The sequence below is a fragment of the Panicum virgatum genome, chromosome 2K, assembly GCF_016808335.1.
Source record: "Panicum virgatum strain AP13 chromosome 2K, P.virgatum_v5, whole genome shotgun sequence".
Taxonomy (NCBI): domain Eukaryota; kingdom Viridiplantae; phylum Streptophyta; class Magnoliopsida; order Poales; family Poaceae; genus Panicum; species Panicum virgatum.
This window is the reverse complement of record NC_053137.1, coordinates 57,090,152-57,113,242: the sequence shown is the minus strand read 5'-3', so window position 1 is coordinate 57,113,242 and position 23,091 is coordinate 57,090,152. Positions and strand designations below refer to the sequence as shown.

Below are 23,091 nucleotides of genomic sequence, written 5' to 3'. Positions count from 1 at the left end.
TTTGAACTAGGACTTGAATTCGAATATCAACTGTCCAAACAATGCTCAAATGTAATTGTACCAAGTCCATGTAGAAAGATTATCAAAAAAAAAAAGTCCATGTAGAAAGTCTTCCTGTAAACGTGCACATGACACTCGAGATGTTATGGCACCGTTTAAGGTTGTGTACAAAGTAGTTCTGTGAACAAATAGGAGCGGTATCAACAAAGTTCAGGCCTGGTTGAGTTACAACAAGTTCATCTGGGTACAACATCACAGATTGATGTAACTTCTACAGTGAAAACAAAATGCAACAACTGACATTCTATGATGGCCCACAGGAGGCTACAAACTGTACAATGAGAACCAAACACCATAAAAGCGACTATTCACTTTCATAATCATCTTCATCTCCGAAAGAAAACACAGAGGCATCTGCTGCAATGGCCTTGAATTCGCTCATGCTGGAAGAATCAACAGCTGGAGGTGGTTCCGTGGTGGAGCTGCTCTTGCTGCTGACTTCAGTTTTGAGGGATGTAGTATCAGGTGCCTTTGCAGCTCCTTGTTCCGTTACAGCTACTTTCTCCAGTCTACTAGCAGCAGCTGATGCCTCCTGCACGGTGCTTGTTTCAGATGGTTTAGAAGCATTTGTGTTGCTTTGACCACCACTGGTAGTCTTCTCCTTTCTTCCCTTGGATGATCCATCTTCCCCTTCACTGTCAGAGAAAACTTCATCTTTATCATTGCTTCCAGTTCCCTTATTGGATTCTGCAGGTGCAGCATTATTTTCTTTTGCAACTGTGCTACCCGAGGAATTAGTATCAGATTTATTATCAGCAGGTCCAGCAGTTAGTTTTGGTTTTGGCGGTTGTGAGCCATCATAATCTACCAGAACAACCTCTACCTGGAAGCCTGGTGATGGCAATTTCCTCTGAAAAAAATTAATATTTTAGTCTCAAGTCTCAACAAACAAAAACTGGTAAACAAGATAGACATTGTTGTATTACACAGTATCTAATAATAGAAAATACTGCATTCAGCAGTCCTTGAAGAAGTAACTAATTATTGACAAAATGTCTGTTTTCTTTGCCTATTGATAATAAGATAAAACACAGAAAAGAAATATATGTACTCAGTTGCAAATTCAACTTCCTAGATTTCGTGGCTCAATGACCAAGAAGTAGGGATGCAAGTCCCACATTTTTTGGGTCATTGGGTCGACCCAAAACTTGATAAAATGAACTAGAGTGGCATGCTACGTAATTAATTTGGGAGAGAAAATGAACTAACATAAGAAACCCAAAAACACCAATGGGTACCCACTTGCATCCCTACCAAGAAGCAGCAAAGCGAACAAGAGGTTACACAGTAGTATTCACTATTCAGTATGGGAATGCATGGAGCAAAAAAATGGCTTGAAATTACGAAGTAAATTTGGACAAATAAAATCTCAGGCATCAACTAGAAGATATAGAGAACATTTTTTTTTGAAAACTGTACAGCGGGGGAAGCCCCCGCTGTGGTATGGTATATATATAAATAAGAAGAAAAAAGAGTAGAACTGTACAAAAGGCCGCCAACCACAAAGGGCTATGGAGAACATTTTCGAAACTATCTTCCTAACATGTGTGAGCAAACAAGTGTCTAACAACCAATTCCAACATCATAAGAACAATATGTGAACACATTAGAATTCAGGACTTAGTGGCAAATCTTGTTAAATAATTTGATATTCGCTCTTCAAAAACACAGACAGATATGAACACTATCATCGATGTACTTCACCTTGTCAAAATCATCAAGATCAGTTGGATTCAAAGTTACCCTGTTCTCCATCATTGTTGTATTCAGCCAGCTGAAAAAGACGGGGAAAATGAAAATGAATATACAGATAATAGTTCTTTTCAAGCTTCCCATGTCAAAAGTCGGCTCTACTGTTTCGAAATAATATATACATGTACGTGCAACTCATAAAAAATGGGAATAAAAAGAAAAATGAACCCAAGAAGTAATAGTCTAATAGAAGCACAGATTTATATAGGAAATAATGTAATTTGATTACTAGTGGAGCTCACCAGTAAAAATCACCCTGTCGATCATGAAATTGGATCTTGAAATCACCAGCTACCTCAGCTAAGCCAGGTTCTCCTGGCAATGCAAAAACCATAATCCCCTTCTTTGGTGCACTAAACCAGAAATCTTCCGGCTGAAATTATGATAACAAATTTAGTTTCCAACAAAGATTAGAGAGGAATAAAGTCCGCACATTCAGAATAAAAGTATGAATAAATAAACAAGATATATTTTTCTAGAATGGTATAAATTAGTTTTCACAGGATATATTGTAGGTCATAGAAGAATAAGATAGCTTTTTTATAATTTTTTTGGGTGTCTAGGAGAAGCTTAATCTAGGGAATGGCTTCTTTGTTATTCATGTCTACAGGAACAATGGGAATACAATATTGTGATTTTATTCTCAAAGCGTAGTATTGCATAGCCAACAAAATGATGTGCTAAATCTGTGAATATCAATACATTGATCATTGGTACTAGTTATTTCAAGTTGTACAAAATCCTTCCAATACAGTGAGATATTCCCTTATTTAGCATTGGTACATCAAAACATACCCGCCAATATGTGGGTGGGTGCCCTTACCCACTATGCAAACAGGCAAACCATGAAGAATCCATAATATGAGCTACTTAAACACTCCATAGCAAACTAGGGGAAACGGGGAGAATCTACCAACAAGTTACTGAACGCAAAATAAGAATGATTACTCAACGAAGATGCTTACCATCAGTTCTTTTGTTCTTGGATGCTTCTTTGTAGAAAAAAGAATGCCTGCATAACACACTTATTACTTGATGCAATAGAAGATATCAAAACACAGCAAGGATTATGTCATTAAATTATTGGATCAAGGCGCTTGGCAATTTCAGTTTCAATTAAATAAACACACCGTTGTGATTAGATACTGTAATTGATGGCCTAATCCAGTAGGGGCATCTATGAAGACGAAACCCTCTGAGCATACACCTGGAAAGTGTAATCACTTGATTAATTACTAAGCACAATACACATACATATCATATTGACACCATGGTTCAAAAGGTATAAAGACCTGCGTGGCGGCTGATTTTCACCATTGAAGTAAGTTAAGATGCGCTCGAAATACTTCACATATCTCTGCAATTTTCCAACATATTAAGAACAGCATAAATTTAAAATTATATGAATAAATATGTGTATAACAATGAGGGTCACTCACAATCTGACTAGGGAGAATAAGCCCTTTTCCGTCTACACATCTTTTCTGGTTATAGTAATCAATGGACTCCTCCGCAGTAGGAAAGAACTGTCCATTACAAAAGGAAAAGAAAAGAAACTCCAAATGTAAGAAAATTGATAAAGATGTTGTAGCAGGTGGTATTCTGATTGGTATACAAGTGCATGATAACTTTACCTTTAGAAACAGCAGAAGACTCGAGATCATCAACCCTGTCCTTGCCTTCCCAGCTTTGCAATGGACAACCACCACATTCTCTATATCCTCCTTCAACCATGAGTACGCACTATGGCAAAATGATATGACAAGTTGTATTGGAGGACAGTTATGATCATCAAATGGGAAGCAGGCCACCTGAAATATGGACAAAAATTTAGAATATTTCCACTATAATACACCAACAAATTCATTGTGCTGCAAGGCTTGAGATTCGACATGACAAGGTACAGCGTAAGTGCTGAATGACAAACTGACTTCAAATGAAAGATCGTTCAAAAATCAAAAACATCAACAACTGATCGATGAATTACCAAAATGAGACAAAGATGGGAACATTTTCTGCATCAGCAGATATAATTACCACTGAGTTTTTATTATCTTTCTTTGTTGGTGGCATCATGCCTTATGTGTACGATAAATGTGGAAATATTAAGAAGAAAGGGGCATATAAAACAGTAAGCAACACATACCTTTCCTTCAAAGAGAGATGCATCATATAGCCTTTCAGAACAAAGGTTGTACACCTTATACTTCCCCTGTAACATAATGATTACATTAGAAGACTAAAATGAATGATTAGTTCAACATTCCTAACATTTTTAAGTATTCTACAAAAAGGCAAGCCCTGAAACACAAGTTCTCTTTTATATTTCAAGTCTGGAGTCTACATTTATCTAGCTCCACTTGAATACTAGAAACTAACTAGATAACCAATGCTCTTTAGTACTTGAAACTTCTATTCAAGAAGGAAAACACTTTACCCTGGTGACAGTTATGTAGTGCTTATCTCATGAAAAACACACATATCCGCATATCACATATTGTAAGAAATTGCTAATATCTATAATGACAATGGCAAAGGTTACCCTGTAAAAAAGTTCTCAGTTTTTCCTCTCTCTCTTTTTCACCGATAACAGAGGAAAATCCCTCCTAAAATGAGCACCAGGGTTTGAGCCTAGCCTAGGGGTGGTAACGGGCCGTCAAATTTGGCCTAGATAATCTAAGGGACGGGCTCTAATCTTATACAATTTTGAGCTAAAAAATTTAAAGGCCAAGTTGGGCTGTGAAGTGACCACTAGGGCCATGGCCCATTACCACCCCTGCCTAGGTGCCATGTTCCTCTCCAAGGTCCTAAGTTATTTGTTCTTTAACACAGCTAAGCTGTTAATTGCTCTGGTGGGGTAAAATGGATCGAATATGAATCAAATAAAGGACCACATTCATAATTGTATTTCAAAATAAATAACAATATTTTACAACTAAAAAACTACTAATGCAGGGCAAAGATTCAAAAAATATCAGTCCCAACAGAATTTGGTAGTCAAATAGATAAGATTGTTCATCTATATGTTACATCCTACTGCTCGTACACACATAATCCTTCAAAAGTTATTACTGTCATGTTCTCTGAGGGTGAGCTCCAAAGTAGCATGCTCTATTGAACCCATGAATGCCAAGAAAAGAATCTGGCTCATTATATTAATGCTATAAAGTCAATGCAGCAAAGTCAAGGTATCATAGTGTTTACTGATACATTAACAGGAGAATGGACAAGAAAACCCAGCAATAGACATAGATTATTACCAAAAATCTGAAATGTGTCACCTGAGCATTTATGTTAATTATTAAGAAACTTGTTAAAGAGCAAAGTTACCTTATGGTGCATTTCAAAGAACCTGATGACTTCCTCCATATGGTTGCGGTAGAAACCCTGCAATGGAGTATTAATTTTCCTTTTTTTCATGAGGCAAATGAAAAGGAAAAAAAACTTTAAGAAAACTTTAAACCCTTGTTAGTACACTGACCTCAAAATATCCAAAAAGCCCTGAACTCAAATCACCAGCAGGAAAACCCATAGCAATTATGTTCTCAGTAATATATGTCATATCTAAATCAAATCCTCCTTCCTGCATAGGTAGAAGAATCAAATCAACAGAGCTTTCCCTTTATATTAAATCTACAAAACTTAATCAATTAAAGGATCATCACTAGTATGATCTGACATAGAATTCCTTAATCAGGTGTTAATAACAACAATCAACCCCACATGATTTGTAGAAAGGTTAATAGACGGCATCAAGTTGATGATTCTTGTTCCTGGAAGCAAATTGCCCTTTCTACCAATACAGAATTTCCCATTGTACTTGTTTTTTTTTATATCGAAGTACATAAAACTTATGATCTATTATCATCATCAGGCACAAAGCAAGATCTCCACTGATAGAGAAACTACCGTTCAAAGTGGTGGCCAGCTAGCCTGCCTAGGCACTAAGCATCACCCTACCACCTGCCAAGCACCTATGGATGTTAAGAGCGTGTTATTGAATAGAGCTAAGCTGACAGTCACCATGATGCACAAAGGCACATTATGCAGCAAGTTTACCGTGACAAAATTATGACCAGATTTTAACAAATGATGAACAAAATTGTTGATCTATTGATTCTACTATCACAGAAGGTGATCAATGAATGCTTGTATCCTGATCAGTTACACTACGAGAACTGAACAACAACAATACTTGAAGATGTCAATTTTTCATCAAATCTTAGATGCCCATGTAGAATTAAAGTTACCTGGTATCGTCTTTTATTCTGTGAGACCATGTGGCGAGCCTTGACTTGCACTGCCTTTACAGCATTCTTAGAGGAATCTACAATGCCTTTTGTCAAAGAACCAAAAACACCAGACTGTCCTGTTGTTGGGGAGGTGCTTCCTTCGGCAATCTCATCTTGCTGTGCAGCTTTTGGAGACAAACGTAATCCAAGGCCACTTGTAAAACGGGCAAATGTGTTCTTTCCTGTTGGTGATTCTTGACCTGAGGAAGGCTGAGGAATTTTTAGGTTCTTAGCCCAGGTGGACAAACCAGATGTAGAAAACATGGATGGTGGTGCCTCGCGCCCTGCATCATCTTTTGCAGGAGCAGCAGTTGCTGCAGAAACAGCAGCAGGGTCTGCACCAGCAACCTGAGTTGAAGCAGCCGGACGAACAGGGTCAACAGTGGTACTAGGAGGGGTTGCAGCCGAATCCCGGTTGTCCGAAGCAGTGGGTGGCAGATCAGATGGTTTGACTTGCTGTTCTTCCATGATCGACTAATAGATGTTAATTACTCTGAAGGACTGAAGAAAATTGTAACATCTGCAAGATAATTACACATGGACATAAGCCAGGAAGTTCTGTCTACAAAGTAGGACTTTATGAAGCAAACTGGCGTGGAGATGCACAGATAAAAGATGGAGATGAATTCTTAAGATGATTTGCTCTCTACTATCCATACTCCAAATGATGGACCCACCAAGGACGCTCTCATTTTGTTCAATCGACTGGATACTTCTGTAAACAGTGTCACAAACGATTTCTGACACTTAGCTAACGAATGAAGAAAATGTCCAATGCTGGGCTATCATGACCTAAAATTTAGGTTCCCACATAACAGTAAGATTTCTGTCCAGTGTCACCTCCTAGAATGGGGTAATCTAGTTTAATCTAATAATTTGTTCGGAACAAGCATAACCTAAAATGGATATTATTCATCCGTTCGTAGACGGTACATCAGAGAAATCAAATCCCCTCAACAATGCTTAAATCATCTCGTGCCCGTTTTTTCTTTTGGTGCCCAAACATCAATCACAAACTCAAGACTAGCAGAACAAGTGCAGAGCAGCCAGCATTTAGTGCTGATCTTGTGCCCGGTTCGATCTCCAAATCATCAAATTTGTCAAGACTGAAGACGTACCAAGTGATTATACCATCAAATTGGAGACCAAAAAGATAGAACATGCAGATCGGAGCTCAATTTTTTTTATCTGAGACCACTGGCACCAAATTGAGGAAACAAAACGCAAATCCATTCGCTCCTCTCCACTGATCCCGCAATCGCAGGACCGAAACCCCGGATAGTGAGAGTGGATGAAGAAACGCAATCGAGAGACTGACACCATGAACGACCCCTTGACTATGTCCTTCATGGGTGTTGACCTAAGAAGGCGGCGATGACCTACCCGGAGGCGGGGAGCGACGGGGTCGAGCTCCGGAGGCGAACTGCGTCACAGAGAATCACCAGCGCAGGAAACGGTGCGGCGGCAGATGGCAGCGTGGGAGAGGAGGCGGGCGGCGCAGGACGGCGCCGGCGAGATCTCGCGACGAACAACCGAAGAAGGCGACGCTAGGACTGAGAACGCTGGGACTTCCTTCCTAGTATCCACCACCTTCCGCGCGTCGGACGGCCCATATTGAGGCCCAACACGCAATGTCAGCCCGTGCTTGACATCCAGCACACTGCACACAGCCGAGCCGAGGCATCCCGTGCACTTCTCCATGGACGCCGCCGGCACGCGCGGCCGAGACCTTACCGCCGACCCCTCCTCCCGGTTCTTCGTCGACGCCGCCCACCCGTATGCCTCCGCTGCCGCCACTGCGCTGACGTCCCACCGCGCTAAGTCCAAGTGGTCCCACCTCTCCTCGATCCCCGTCCCCTCCCCGCTCCCTGCCTCCGCCGCCGCCGCCGTGCTCCTCCTCCTCCGCCGCCGCCCGCACACCGCGCTCCGCTTCCACGCCTTCGCCCTCCGCCGCCTCCTCCCGTCCCACTCAGCTCCCCCTCTCGTCCTCTCCGCCTCCGCCGTCCACGTCGCAGCCGCCTCCCGCCTCCGGGGCGCTGCCCTCGCCGTCCTCTCCTCCGCCTCCCGCCACTACTCCCCAGCCCAAATCTTCAATGCCCTGGCTGCCACCTACCGCCGCTTTGCCTCCGCTCCATTTGTCTTCGACCTCCTCCTCCTAGCCTACCTACGCTCCCGCCGCGACGCCGTCGCCGCGGCCTCCGTCGCCCGCCGCATCCTCGCCGCCGGCGGCCGACCGCTCCCCACCACCGCCGCTGCTCTTCTTCGCTCCCTTCCCTCCTCCGCCGCGGCGCTCGACATGTACCATCAAATTTACACGCATTCAACTCCACAAAAAAATCATATGCTCCTGCCGACAGTTCACACCTTCAATTCCCTTCTCCTCGCTTTCTACCGCGAGGGCAAGTGCGATGAATTCAAGATTGTGCTCCAGGAAATGGGCAAATATTCCTGCAAGCACAATGTCTGCACCTACAGCATTAGGATGGTCGAGCACTGCGATTGCAGAGATGTGGGGAAGGCACGAGGACTGTGGGATGAGATGATTCAGGAAGGTATCCAGCCTGATGTAACTGCATACAACACGATGATTGGTGGCTATTGCCGTGCTGGGGAGGTAGGAATGGCAGAGGAGATGTTTAAAAATATGGAGATGGGTGGAATTGATCCAAGTGCCACGACATTCGAATGGTTGGTTAGGGGGCATTGTATGGTAGGGGATGCTGAGGCGGCAATGCTTGTTTGTGCAGACATGAGGAGGAGGGGGTTTGGGTTGGCATCAGAGGTTGTTGAGGAATTTCTGGATGCATTATGTCAAAATGGTAGGGTTCAGGATGGCTTGGGTGTTTTGCGGGAGGAAATGAGGAGAGAAGAGTTTGTGCCGACTCGGAGGAGTTATGAGGTATTGATAAAGGGGTTCTGTGATGAAGGGGAGGTGGAGGTGGCGATGAGACTCCAGGCAGAGATGGCTGGAAAAGGATTCAATGCTGGTAGTGAGGTGTACCATGCATTTGTTCGTGCCTATGAGAAGTCTCAAGACTATGAGATGGTGGAGAAGTTGAGGAAAGAAATGTTGGTTATGCGCACTTAGGATTGTGATAGTTCGCTTGGTGATGGCGTGATGCGCACTTAGGATTGTGATAGTTCGCTTGGATATTAGACAGTGATGTATGGATTTCAAAATCAGCTTATTGCAGTAGAGAACTCAGGTAAATCACCTACCTATCATTACGTCGTTCCTCTTCTTTGTTTAAGTTTGGACCCAGATTCAAAGTGCTGGTCATTTAAAATATGTCTGGTAAATTGGATATGTCTGGTAGTTCATAACATCATCCGGAAGTGTGATGCATCATGATTCATGAGATATCTTATTCTTTAACTATAGAAATTTCTGGGGCCATTTAAAATTAAAATAAGTACGTGACGATGTAGGTCTAGAGTTGTGAAATGTTTATTTGCGCTTCAGAGGATTCGCACTTTACAAATAGCTAAAATTAGAGGGTTCATGCGATGGTATTTTACATGTAAATTGTGTGATTCATAGATGAAAAGTACTCAGAGAATACGAGTCTAATGTCAAATAGTATTTCGGACAGTACCTAATCATTTATCAAATGTTTAATCTAGTTCACTTCTCTATCTTTTCCAACTGCCCCGATTGCAAATTCATTAGCCAAAGGGCCCGTGGAAATACATTGTCCTAAGCAGCTGTAACAGAGTCATAACTTCTCGCATAGCATGGATCACAACAGCCTAGATACAGGAGCCATGGACCGGCTCTCTTCTGCCAACATTGACATGCAAATTCATTAATGCTACCAACGAATCCAGAATGTTGATCTTTGAATGGTCCTTGGTACTTCTCAATTTGCTTGAAATGTAGCAGTAATTTATGTTAAACTTGCTGCTTGATATGCATTTGTAAACAATTAGGCATGGAGATCGTTAGACTCACTGTTAAATTGTGATTGCCTTGTTTGTTTGTTTATTCATCTCTTAATAAAATTCCGAAAATCTTCTTTGTTATGTATGCATGTTATTGAACCTAGGACCAGATTGAGAATTAGTAAATCTTCTTTGTGATTCGGTAGGCTTGAATGTTATTCCTGCAGAAAGCACAATGGAAAGTCGGGACAAGCAGCATTTATTTTCTGGGTAAATGCTTTTCTCACTCTGGCTCTATTATTACTGCTACTATTTTACCTGCTACTATCAGGTGAAGTTTGGTCTATTATTACTGCTACTATTTTACCTTTTATATATTACATCTTTTTATTTGCGGCTCTTGTTGGCTTCCATCTGTATAGCTCTACCCCAACTTGCTTGGTACAAAAGGCTCTTTTTTTTTTGTTGCTGTATCCCTTGGTTAATGGTTACCCATGATCTGGTTGATTCTTGATGTTTTTCAGTTATGTTATTATGTAGGTGATATGTTTACTGAGGAACAGAATGAGCTGGTAGAATCAGCTGCAGAGATGCTGTATGGCTTGATTCACGCACGCTACATTCTGACCAGTAAAGGACTGGCTGCAATGGTATATATTCCGCTCTAACTGGTGTCTTTACACTGATAGAATTTTATTTATTGGGTTGCTTTCTGGGGCAGCTGGAGAAATATAAGAACTACGACTTTGGGCGGTGCCCACGAGTTTACTGCTGCGGTCAGCCATGCCTACCAGTTGGACAATCGGATATCCATCGGTCTAGTACTGTGAAGATATACTGCCCCAAGTTGTAAAAGAAAAGTAATGCTGGCTGGCTATGACTAGTGGCTGATACCGATTTGGTGTGAGAGAAAAACACTGCTGGCTGGTTGGCTGACAAGCCAGACGAACAGATGAGAGCATTGGACATGCTCCACTTTCAAGTAAACCCGTGATCTTCATGGAAGTAAGATTCCCCCAACTTTTTTTACTTTATATAATTTTTTTCCTTATATAATCCCACAAACTTCTCTTTCCATGTTCTTAGTCCTAGCACGTCTAAATGAAATGTTGAACCCAGATACCAATTCGACTCCTTGTAGGTGACTATGATGTAATCACTCAATCTGTCCCGCGTTCTGCAGCAGTCAGGGAGGTGAGATGCTACACTAATAGCACCGCGCCTGTGATCTGCCTAGCGTTGTTTTGTGGAGTCCTGCTGCTGCGCCTGGTGAAAGTGCTCTATAAGACTGTCACCACGAGACGATCCCTTACCATGAAGCAACGACCCAATCTTGTCATAAGCACCCTGCACCGCCTGCTACCTAGGTCCACTACTATCTCTGCACCCCTTCAGGGCCATGCCGCTGCTTGGACGTTGCGGGCATTTGTGGTGATGTCATCAAATGGATTCGCAGCACTGCAGGCTTTGAGCCTTTGATGATCGTGTGTTGTGTGCACTTCACTTCAATCTTGTCTTTGTTGGCGGTGTAAATCACACTGTTAGCATGCTCTATATTCGCCTTAGAGCATCTCCAAGAGTTTGCCATATTTTACTTGGCATATCTTGTGTTTTGCTAACTTCTAAAAAGATATACCAAGTAAAAAAAGAGATTATCTCCAACAGTTTGGCATAATTCACTTGCCAAATTCAGATCTAACTTACATCAGGAATCCTGTGAGAGAAACAAAATTATATTTATGCCATTCCACCTCTTGAAAACTTAAATCAGGAACCCTTCTCTGTTATTTATTTCTTTTTTCACCCTCCCACTTGACTAGAAACCACGATGCCAACCGCGCGCCGCGCGCGTATATTTACGCGTTGGAGGCTGGTTTTTTCCAAGTTTTCAAAAATTACCAAGTCTTTTGCCAAATTGTTGGAGAAATATTTTTAACGTTTTTACCAAAAATCAAAGATGGCAACTCTATTTGCCAAACTCTTGGGATGCTCTTACCTGTTGGCACAACCGAGTTTCGACTGTCGAGCCGTGGTTCTTAATGCGCGTCTAGGATTTGTATGGAAAGAATTCAGCCCAGAAGACGTTTGTCCCTTAACATTTGCAGGACGAGTAGTCCTATTGGTCTGTGATGTGGATTCACGATCCATGAATCAGCAGTGGCTTATAAGGTGAAATATTATTCTCAGGAAAAGCGCAGCAATCAATCAAGAATGAAACATAATGACTAGTATGTCATGCATCACTACCGCAACCTTTAACATCAATGGTTATATAAAATACGACAAAATTTCTCGACGAAAAGAAAAACCATGATATATTTTTTAGAAAAAGTCCACCGCATATAAGATACGACAACATTTCTTAGGTAAAGAGAAGTCACGACCCAATTTTCTTCTGAAAGAAGAAATTAAAAAGGACGGTAGATGTCTTTTTTTGAACTAAAAAAAGGACGGTAGATGTCATCCCACTATCCCGGTCACCGGTGGGGCCCGCCACCGAACAACAGTCCACGGTGCGCGACACGGCGACAGTGTCATCCGCACCCTCCCCCACGAGTCCCCCCTCCACCTTCCTTCCGTCTCCTCTCCCGTTCTCCGCCTCCACAGGGCTCCAAAAATTTGCGAATCACGCCGCGCAAAATGGCGAGCACCCCAATCCGCCACCTCCGTCCCCTCTTTCTCTTCTTCCTCGTGGCGTCGCTGCGATGTGGTAATGGCGCCGAAACTCTAACCCGCGCCTCCCCTCTCTCCGCCGCCACTGTGGGGGTCAGTGCTCGGCTGCTCGCTCCCGCCTCACTCATATCGTGGTCTGTCGCTTGATCCGGTTGCAGGAGCGGCGGCTGGAGACGGTGGCGAGGGCTTCTGCTCGGCGGAGCCGTCGAGCGAGTGCTCAGGGGGGCAACCACTCTACTGGAAGGTCACCCACCCCACCCTCGCGCCCGCGCACCTCCAAGGTGCGTATCGAAGTCCAGCGGGATATGTTTTTGCTTTGCGTGCTGCCTAGCGGCGCTGTCACTGAACTTGTAGCGGGCTTCATAATTATAAATCAAATTTCCATGTTCAGTGGTCAACTGGTCATAGTCGCAGCCTTGCCACAAACCCTGGGTTTTATGGACTGTATCAAAACCCAATTTATATGGTAATTTGGGTGCCACTGGCATCCAATTGGTGGCCTTATGATCCCATGCATTTAGAGGAGTTTTTTTATGGAGTTAAAACATGCTACTGTCTACATGAAAAATATTGATTCTCAATTCTGGAAAGCCTTGAAGACCTGAGCTTGTGTCTAAGAAATATTAGTTGTAATATACTGTTATGGGGCTTTAATGCAAAGCATCATAGCGTACTGTACTCTTATGAAGCTCCTTGGATTGGATTGAACCTATCCATTATGAATTAATTAATGATGCGGGAGGATTTAAATCTTGCACCTGCTAATCAAGTGAATATTGTTTCTGATTTATGCTATGATCTCTAAGCCTAGAGCAAGTTGTTTATTTGTTAAGTTAATTCTTGTTTCCATAAATACAAATGCACCTATTACTTCTTCCATCTAATGATGATCCTTTTTTTGGAACTCTAGATTTACCTGGTTTCACTCGTAGTGTTTTCAAAAGGGATCATGCTTTAATAACACCAGAAAGTCATGTATTCAGTCCTTTGCCAGATTGGTATGGCTTCATTCGCCTTTACTTTCTATTCATTGTCTCTATGCTAATGTCAATATGTCATGCACTTATCTTTTATCCTCTGTTTAGGATCAACACATTAGGTGCATATTTGATCAGTCCAGCCATTGGTGCGCACTTCACCATGTACCTGGCACACATGCAAGGTAAGCTATTTCAACCATTTGCAAGAACCCTAGATAGAAACCTGAACAGTTTGCAGTCGTCTTTTAAGACTCATGACAAGCATTTTGTGTCCATCTTGGTCATGTAGCACAAACCCTAGATATGATTTTCTACTTCTATGAAGGTAGATATTTGTTTCCTTCCAGATCATTCAAGCAGCTGGCACTTAGTTAAAATTTCCCTTCAGATGTGGACAGCCTTGGTGAAATTAAATATAGCATTCTCATTCTATAGTTATTCATGCATAACTAACTAACAGTTAAAAGCTATAGTGAGATGGTTCTATTTTTTTATTACATCAGTACATGTTATGTTTAATACTTTAATTGTTACCAAAATGAGTGGTTTTATAATGACATGTTCTGAAGTAGTGTTTGTGGGGTGCAGACGGCTCAAAATCAGCCCTACCACCGAAAGATGTTGAAAGGTTGGTCCCTTACCTATCACTAGTTAGAATAGCAATAAAGTGTAATTGGAACTACTACCATTTTTAATAGTCTAAGAAACAAATCATTTGGAGCAATAAGTGCCATAATGTAATGCACACCAAGTTAAAATTATCTCATTTTGTCAGTGTTAGTGCGCCCCACCTAGCCAACCCGACCATAAAACCCAGGTGTTATAGTGGGAGGGGTGGGGGCTTTTATCCATAGTCCATCATTCCCCCTACGGCGTGCGAGCCCGGCGTAGCCCGCAGCAGGTTCTAGTGCCCGGCGTAGCCCGCAGCAAGTCTCAGCACACGAGAGGCGCAGGGGAAATCGCGCAGCGGAAATGCGTGGCCGGGTGGGTTCGAACCCGGGACCTCGGCTCTGGTACCATGTTAGTGCGCCCCACCTAGCCAACCCGACCATAAAACCCAGGTGTTATAGTGGGAGGGGTGGGGGCTTTTATCCATAGTCCATCAGTCAGAATCTAGCATTCCAGCTCTTTGTTTGACTTGGAATTGTCACCATTCCCTTCGTTAATGAGCTTTCCACTGCCCTTATTGTAAACAACTTTGCAGGCTCATTTTTGTACTACAAGGGAGCATCTCATTGTCTGTGGGGACTGGAACTACCCATTCTCTGTCGGTAAGGCTTTATCAGATTTAGTATGTGTTTTTTCTTCTTCTCTCTAAATATAATAATTCTGTATATTTATACACTCTGCTTTTGTACATAACTCTCTAAGAATCGGGCGCTGAAAGATACAAATTCCATTACATGATGGAATCATATGGATATAGGTTTTGGTTTGTTTACAAATATCTTCATGATGGATTCATATGGACATAGGTTAAGGCAAGCCCCGTTCAGCTTAGTCAGCAGCATCTGGAAAATGTTATTCAAGCTTTTGTTACCATGCAATTTGTTAATGTCTGGCAGTAAGAAAAGCATGCCATAATTTTGCATTCTTATTCTTTCTAAATATTTTTTCCTTCATAATATCGATTATTTTAGGAGCTTCTTCCTTGTATACCTACTTTGCGTAAGTTATGTCAATTCTCCCCCTGATGTGGCTTTAATAAATCTGTTGATGATAAGTGCAGGTGGATTCCTATGTGTATCTTCCTGCAAACATAAAACATTCTATGATCTCAGATGAATCAACCATGCTTGTAATATTTGAGAGGAGGTAATAATTTCATTATGACGCTCCAGTTTGCTGTGTAGTATTATAGTGATTTGATTGCTTGTTACCATCTCTATTGGCATAGCTATTGCAATCCTGTAGAAGTTCTTCTGTCAGTAAGGTGTACACTAATCTTAAAGATTGAATTAAATTTGTTGGTAGATATAGTTGAAATTTTGGTAAACTAATAAAAAACTAAAGCATATGTTGCTCTTTCTTTTTGTTATGAATATGATTGGATTAATTGAGACAACAAGTTTTCAGTTAGTGCTTCAGTCTCTCTTTTCATTTTTTTAATCAAAATAATAACAATTAAGACCTTTCTCATTTTATCCCCTTAGGTACGCCGCTACCGAGGATTCCCCCCCTGATCCAATTGTCGGTTCGACAGATAAGCAACCCCTTCTTGAAACCCCAGGAGAGGTACAATTGGCCTTATCTCTGTCGATCATCATCTATCACCTAAAAATAGGATTCCTACCATCTAGGAGGTCTGTTTTTCATACCATGCACATCAGGAGGCATGAACTATTGAGTAAAAAATGTTTCCTTACTTTAGAATCAGGATGCTCAAACTTGGCTGCTTGACTGACAGTTTCCTGTCTTCCTCCGGATACTATTTCCGTCCTTGAAACTTCATGAATGATGCTAGTTATTTTAGCTGTCATAATCTCAGTCCTCAGTGCTGACGTAATGTGGTGTATCTTGTTTCTTAATTAGGTATTTCAACTGAGGAAGCTTCTACCAACTTCTCTGCCTTATGACTTTAATATCCATGTAAGTTTGGTCAATTTTGGGTTCATTATTTTACCCACTATATCGCATGCCATTCCACTTAAGACAGGCGCATAACATGCAGCAAACCAAACATCGTTGAAACTTTAGCCACCTATAAAATATTTACTTAATTTCATCCATAATAAAACAAGAACATCTCTCTATTTTATCAGAGGGTCAGGCGTTGAAGAAGTATGTATTTTGTAATGCACCTGATAGCTGGTTAACACTGGTATTGAGTGGAAGAAATTATTTGCACGGGTGTAAAAATTGTTTGTTGACTATTTTTTATTTCAGATGAAGAGCATTGTCTAATATCCTTTTTCCTACATGCAGATAATGGACTTTCAACCAGGCGAATATCTCAATGTGAAGGTTTGTAAAGTTTATGTCTTACGTTAGGAGGTGTTTGAACAATAATTGCCTACTGGCCTTGCTGCATGAATCATGAATCCTGCAACTTCTTTTTACATTATTTGTTTATTTCTTCCAGGAGGTTCATTACAATCAACATGGACTTCTGCTTCTAGAGGGGCAGGGAATATACAGATTGGGGGACAGCTGGTAAGGCAGTAATCTGAAAGTCGATCTGAATAAATTTTGAAGACTGTTTCTATCAATAACACAGTTACGAATTATATGCGCAAACTGTACATGTTCCTTTTTATTTTGGTAACATTTCTTTACATTTTATACTCGATCTGAATAAATTCTGAAGACTGTTTCTATCTACACAGGTACCCTGTGCAAGCAGGCGATACCATTTGGATGGCACCATTTGTTCCTCAGTGGTAAGTGTACGCCTTTGTGTTTATCATCCATGGGCTTGGCTTTTTTCTAGTTAGCTCACCGTTGTCGACATGATGTTCCAGGTATGCTGCCCTTGGTAAAACCAGGACCAGATACTTGCTGTACAAAGATGTTAATAGGAATCCATTGATATAATCAAAGAAATCATTCTCGTTGGATACCAAAATAAGGCAATAACTCAAAATGCGGAGCTGTGCCAGCTATGAAGTTCTCTGGAGATGGTTACAGGAAGGAGACAAAAAAGGGTCTGATTGTACACTGAGAAGTCTCCGAACCAAATGACGTGGGAATTCAAATGTGCACTTGTGATTTTATGACTGCTTATATTTAGTGACTGGTGATACGTTTTGAAATGTGCAAACTTCCTGTACCGTGTTATGGACAACGCTTACAAGCTGGATATGCTTTGGCACCTCAACCTTTATGGTCAATCCTATGATTTTAAGTTTTGGTCTAGAAACATTTCTTAATACAAAGATGGGGTGAGCGGTACCTTTGATTTTTAAGTTGTACCTTTTCTTAACCATTTCATGAAGCATCGGGTACGTGGGGTCATCGGTATATGTTCGCTCTGTTCGGCTGGCTGTGGCTAGTGGCTGGTGCTGATTTTTTGTGAGAGAAAAGTACTGGTAGCTGGTGCTAATTTGGTGTGAGAGAAAAGCACTACTGCTGGTTGCCAGCAGAACAGAGCGGTTGAAGGCAAACATATTAGGGTCAGTTGGATCCATGCCACTCCAATTTCTTGAAATTGGATCTCATGTTGAAAATCATGCCATTGAGTGGCATGATTTTCAACATGACACCCCAATTTCACGGAGTTGTGGTGGCATGAATCGAATTTTCCCAACATATTACATAGACATGCAAAAATCAGTGGGTATGCTTCAAAAGAACAATGCTTTTTTTTAAATTGCAGTGGAAAGAGAAAATAAAAGATAAATATAGCTTTAAGATAGTTTCACGCTGCATCCGAACTCTTCCTATCTTGAAGTGGATAAATTTAAATCCACGTTCTGCCATAATATCTATGAATAAACATCATGATTATATTGAACTTGCCTTTCCTGCTAGTCCAGACACGCTAATTGTAAAGGGCCCAGATGCTTGCTTTTTTTTATCAACGCACATGTATGTATCACTCTTCCGTCCCCGAAAAATTTGAGCCATATGATTAGACAGACATCCCAAAGATTCTGAAGCTGGACTTTTCTCTGGGATATATCGCAGTAAATTGGGTCTTTTATCCCTCAAAAATTATTATCCAGTTGATGATTCAGTCACGCGTATTTTCTTTCTATTTTGAGAATCATCATTTAAAAAAAATCATCTGTACAATAAAATACTAGCAAAGTATCCAATTGTTCAAACAAGAAGACACTAGTCTCCAAAGTCATAAAAAAACAACCAAACTATTTTCCTCCAATGATTTAGGTTGATGCTTGGCTAATTATCATTCCACCACTCAGCCGAACCTGATGGCTAATTGAACACAAGCAAACCTACTTAATTGCCTGATTAATCAATACACTTGCTTTTATAAGCAGGGTTCAAACTCCGATCTGATTGCGGGCAATTAATAAGCATGAAATCAATGCCGGGTTGGATTGCAACGGCAAATCGCATCACCTGTCCAACAAAATATCTGGTGGACCTGTACGACATTCTCATGATCGCTAGCTACCAGCTAGAGCTAGCTGCTCTGATTCCGACCCCAGCAATTTTGCATTCCCACCCGCCCCTTCCCTCAAAATTCGCAGCGTGTCCTCCCTCCCTTCGCTCGTGCTCCCCCGCGGCCCCTCCCCTCCTAGCTTTCCTCCTCGTCCCCGCGCGCAAACCCTAACCCTACCCTCGCCTCGCCCGTCCCGCGGCGTCGTGCCAATGGCGCGCCCCGTGTGAGAGAAGGGAGAGAGACATAGAGGCCGCGGCGTGGGGAGGAGAGAGAGGAGGAGGAGGAACCGGAGAGATGTATAAGCAGGGGGGAGCGGGGCTGGACCGGAAGCGGATCAGCGACGCGCTCGACAAGCACCTCGAGAAGGCTGTCGCGTCACCGTCCACGTCGAGGGGGTCGGCGGGAGGCGGCGGCGGGCGGGACCACCACCGCCTCGTCGTGCCATCCTCCGCGTCGTCCATCCCCAAGGGCCGCTGCTCTGAAGGTGATGTCCCCTGCCTTTTTCCCCCTTTCAGTTTTAGGTGCCGCGTCGTGGGCTCATGGAGTGCCGCGAATCCGGCAGCTGTTTGGTGTGCTCATGAGGCCGTGGCAGCTGCGTTGCTTTTCGGTGAATCGAAGTAGAGGGGGAGGAAGGAGATTGGTTTGAGGATTGGGGTTGGGAACTGTTGATGCGCCTACACATGGATGTTTATGTTCAAATTAGAGTGGGGGTGGCTGGTATTTTTGTTTAGTCTTTGCCTAAACGTGTGGGATTGGCCTGGGAGCTCAGTCCTCGGTGACAGGGTATTGATTTAAGCAAATGTTAAGTTTTGATGTTTTCATGTCCTTTTCGAGTGAGCTCTTGATGCGCAGGTTTTCAGTACTTGCGGCTGTAATCAAGATGCAAATCTTGGTTTTATTCAACTCAGACGCTTTTGGTTTAATGTATTGTGTATTTAGAGCTCTAGTGCTATAAGTTGGGATAAAAGGAACTGTGTAGAGATGTGTTTTAACTTTTGAGTTATCATCTAGTGTTGTATGATACAGACCATTTCTAATTATCATTTATCCAATTGTTAGTTGTTACAATGCAGATCATGTGAGTTATAGAAGATCTGCTTGCTGTTGCTTTTTTTCTACCAGTTTATCTTTGAGTTTATGATCGGTTGTATTTAGTGTTGTATTTGCATCATAATCCTCAAGCATGCATGCAATTGACATTCATTCTTAACATTCCAGGGGAGTCTGATTCTGATAGCGAAGCGTCAGATGTTAGTGGCTCTGATGGAGAAGACACATCATGGATTTCATGGTATTGCAACCTTAGAGGGAACGAGTTCTTCTGTGAGGTCGACGACGACTACATACAAGATGACTTCAACCTTTGTGGCCTCAGCAGCCAAGTTCCTTATTATGATTATGCTCTCGATCTCATTTTAGATATCGAGTCATCTCATGGTAAGTGTTCTACATAATTTCTCATGCACATTAAAGCTCATGGTGTATATTTATGAGCCAAGCATTTTCTGGTGCTGTATTTGGATACTGTGAAGGCTTCGTTAGGATTCAGAGTTCCATACAGGGCTTCTGTATTTCCTGTTCCTAACAAATATCATGCTAGGTTTTACAAACAAAAAAAGGTGAAAGTGTAGCTATATAAGATGCTTGAGAATGCCATGTTTACAACTAACAATTAATCTGTTTTTCTAACACATATCTTGAGAGCACTAGCTTTTTTATCCTGCATGTGAAATGTGTTACATCCAGCTCAATTCTGTCCATTGTTGAGCTGGCAGTAGTGGATTTAGCTCACATGTTTAGATTGATAGTCTTGCTAGAGTTGCACATAAATATAAGGAAACCATCAATGCAACTGGTTCAAACATTTTGAGAGTTTCTGGTTGCAACGCACAGTCTCAACTATTGTTATATTTTGTGATAATGTTGTCAGCAAAACTTGTCCCAACGCATGATCATATCTTTAGTATGCTGTGAACTACTGCATCATTCTGACCTTTAGCATTTTGTGCTTGTGATATCTCTGTTGCTACTTTTAAGGGAATTAACACTGATTATTTATGACAAGTTTATCAACTATATTCAAAACACTCCTTATCTATTTATTGCTACTATCTTAAACAATTCTTGGAGGCCGAAGTTTGTGTTTGAGTGATTCTTTTCACTGAAAATTTGAAACACGTGGCTGCTAGGTATCATGTGATTGATATCAATGTGTGAAAGTGTATATCCCCTCGGATGATAAATATATTAGTTTCACATCAATGCTTTTACATTGTGCAACTTTGACTACCAATCTCTGTAAAAATATGTTTCAAATGAAAAAAACATTATATATTATGAATTTGACATTCATGACGAATCCAATAACACCAACTTTATGTTGCAACACTATTTTGGGTTTCTAGCTATTTATGGTCAAAGTAAAAAAGATTTTACTTATGGAAAATTTAGAAGTTCAAACTACTTGTATTTTTTTATCAGAGTATCTAGACTTAATCATCAGGTGAAGTTTGGTCTATTATTACTGCTACTATTTTACCTTTTATATATTACATCTTTTTATTTGCGGTTCTTGTTGGCTTCCATCTGTATAGCTCTACCCCAACTTGCTTGGGACAAAAGGCTTTTTTTTTGTTGCTGTATCCCTTGGTTAATGGTTACTCATGATCTGGTTGATTCTTGATGTTTTTCAGTTATGTTATTATGTAGGTGATATGTTCACTGAGGAACAGAATGAGCTGGTAGAATCAGCTGCAGAGATGCTGTATGGCTTGATTCACGCACGCTACATTCTGACCAGTAAAGGACTGGCTGCAATGGTATATATTCCGCTCTAACTGGTGTCTTTACACTGATAGAATTTTATTTATTGGGTTGCTTTCTGGGGCAGCTGGAGAAATATAAGAACTACGACTTTGGGCGGTGCCCACGAGTTTACTGCTGCGGTCAGCCATGCCTACCAGTTGGACAATCGGATATCCATCGGTCTAGTACTGTGAAGATATACTGCCCCAAGTGTGAAGACATCTACTACCCACGGTCCAAGTACCAAGGCAGTATCCTAACCATTCTCTTATTAGACTTTCTCAATGCGTGTGTTTTTCAAACTTTGACCTTTTTGTGAGAAGTCAAAACAAGGGTTGTCTTTTTATTAAATCTGACACTGAGGAAGGGCTGCAAATGTTCTCATAACCCATTCACCCACGGCTCTATGTCTGCTGTCATGAAACACCATTAAACAGTAAATTTTCTACATAGCCATCAGCATTCGCCATGTGTTTTCAACTCTGATAGATCAATATTGTTGAGTACGTGGGATTTGCTAACTCGCTTCTGTGTTATTGTAGTTCCAAAGTTGCAGAATATTGCCATTTTGTTATATTCTGCTATTTTCTTAACCTTGTTCAGACATCGATGGTGCATACTTTGGGACGACATTCCCCCATCTGTTCCTGATGACATATGAGCACCTCAAGCCCCAGAAACCCTCACAGCGCTTTGTTCCTCGTGTCTTTGGGTTCAAGCTCCACAAGCCATGAAAACCTCATGTATGTGGCTATTAAGCTCGACAAAGATGCAGCATGACACTGGGGGAAGACGGGAGTTTTGCAAGGTCTAGAGACCCTTGAAGACATATATAAGAGCACCATTGGCAAGATCAGCAGATCGGTAAAATTCTATCATGCTGCCTCACTCGTGTACCTAGGCTGGGCACACATATCCAACATTTGAATGTAGCTCCAAGGACATCAATGTTGTTGTAACCTAACTGCAGTTGTTATTTGATTATTAAAACAGGACCTCCTACGATGTAGAATATGGGCATTATTTGTGGCCTTGCCCTGAAAATCGTTTGCACTTCAATCTACACGTTCCATGATTGGTTCTCTTAAGAAAGCCTGAGTTGATATTTTTACGAAAGTTACCTCAGTTGTGAACGATGTGCCGTTTTATTTTGCTGCGCTCTCTTATTCGGTGGCTAGTTAAAGGCTGGGGTCTCTTTAGTTTGTGGTTGGCCACACGTTGTCGTACTTCGCCACATTTAAGGTTAGGCGGTTACCATGTTTGATTTGAGTTTTGGCGTCTGTTTGGTTCACAGCCACATCTGTGGCAAGGTTTGTTTATTTAATACCACACTGTCCTAAAAATAAAGGCATTTTTGGTTCGTTTTAAGTTAAACTATTCTAAGTTTGAGTTTATTGAAAAGAGTAATAATATTTTGAATGACAAATGAGATCAATTAGATTTATTATGATTTTTTTTCATAATTTACTTATTTGATGATGTGTTAGATGTTACTGTTCTTCTTTATAAATTTAATTGAACTTATGTGGTCTGACGAGCTAGTAACTTGCGTGACAGGGTTTGGCAATGAAAAATTAAC

The 23,091-nt window shown here is 41.5% G+C and overlaps 4 protein-coding genes across 13 annotated transcripts; 3 read left to right on the top strand and 1 right to left on the bottom strand.

Moving 5' to 3' along the window:
* Window positions 1–73: 73 nt before the first annotated feature.
* On the bottom strand, window positions 74–7,691 carry LOC120688612 (phosphatidylinositol 3,4,5-trisphosphate 3-phosphatase and protein-tyrosine-phosphatase PTEN2A-like). The gene is made up of 13 exons (XM_039970990.1): window positions 7,488–7,691; window positions 6,063–6,624; window positions 5,294–5,395; window positions 5,143–5,199; window positions 3,959–4,024; window positions 3,447–3,623; window positions 3,252–3,338; window positions 3,105–3,169; window positions 2,943–3,019; window positions 2,778–2,824; window positions 2,055–2,185; window positions 1,765–1,834; window positions 74–910 (listed from the first exon to the last, which is right to left on the bottom strand). The coding sequence occupies exons 2-13, from the start codon at window positions 6,570–6,572 to the stop codon at window positions 365–367; spliced, it is 1,935 nt and encodes a 644-aa protein (XP_039826924.1). The 5' UTR covers window positions 6,573–6,624; window positions 7,488–7,691; the 3' UTR covers window positions 74–364.
* A 71-nt stretch (window positions 7,692–7,762) lies between these two features.
* On the top strand, window positions 7,763–11,551 carry LOC120688619 (pentatricopeptide repeat-containing protein At2g15980-like). Of its 9 annotated transcripts, none has more exons than XM_039971059.1 (5): window positions 7,763–9,310; window positions 10,214–10,256; window positions 10,527–10,636; window positions 10,708–10,991; window positions 11,170–11,551. In XM_039971059.1, exon 1 carries the CDS (start codon window positions 7,804–7,806, stop codon window positions 9,190–9,192), a length of 1,389 nt encoding a protein of 462 aa, XP_039826993.1. In that variant the 5' UTR covers window positions 7,763–7,803; the 3' UTR covers window positions 9,193–9,310; window positions 10,214–10,256; window positions 10,527–10,636; window positions 10,708–10,991; window positions 11,170–11,551. The 9 variants fall into 9 exon arrangements, with proteins under 9 accessions (XP_039826993.1, XP_039826935.1, XP_039826969.1 ...); XM_039971001.1 differs by having other exon boundaries at window positions 11,128–11,551; XM_039971035.1 differs by having other exon boundaries at window positions 10,511–10,636; window positions 11,128–11,551.
* Window positions 11,552–12,503: 952 nt separating this feature from the next.
* On the top strand, window positions 12,504–17,544 carry LOC120688669 (probable (S)-ureidoglycine aminohydrolase). The gene is made up of 13 exons (XM_039971064.1): window positions 12,504–12,696; window positions 12,818–12,940; window positions 13,570–13,657; window positions 13,745–13,821; window positions 14,228–14,267; window positions 14,844–14,910; window positions 15,369–15,454; window positions 15,793–15,874; window positions 16,172–16,228; window positions 16,565–16,603; window positions 16,722–16,792; window positions 16,966–17,019; window positions 17,101–17,544. Exons 1-13 carry the CDS (start codon window positions 12,627–12,629, stop codon window positions 17,171–17,173), a joined length of 927 nt encoding a protein of 308 aa, XP_039826998.1. The 5' UTR covers window positions 12,504–12,626; the 3' UTR covers window positions 17,174–17,544.
* A 1,185-nt stretch (window positions 17,545–18,729) lies between these two features.
* On the top strand, window positions 18,730–22,623 carry LOC120688679 (putative casein kinase II subunit beta-4). Of its 2 annotated transcripts, none has more exons than XM_039971072.1 (5): window positions 18,730–19,191; window positions 19,926–20,144; window positions 21,417–21,526; window positions 21,598–21,763; window positions 22,116–22,623. In XM_039971072.1, exons 1-5 carry the CDS (start codon window positions 19,002–19,004, stop codon window positions 22,244–22,246), a joined length of 816 nt encoding a protein of 271 aa, XP_039827006.1. In that variant the 5' UTR covers window positions 18,730–19,001; the 3' UTR covers window positions 22,247–22,623. The 2 variants fall into 2 exon arrangements, with proteins under 2 accessions (XP_039827006.1, XP_039827012.1); XM_039971078.1 differs by having other exon boundaries at window positions 18,740–19,191; window positions 21,598–21,760.
* Window positions 22,624–23,091: the final 468 nt, after the last annotated feature.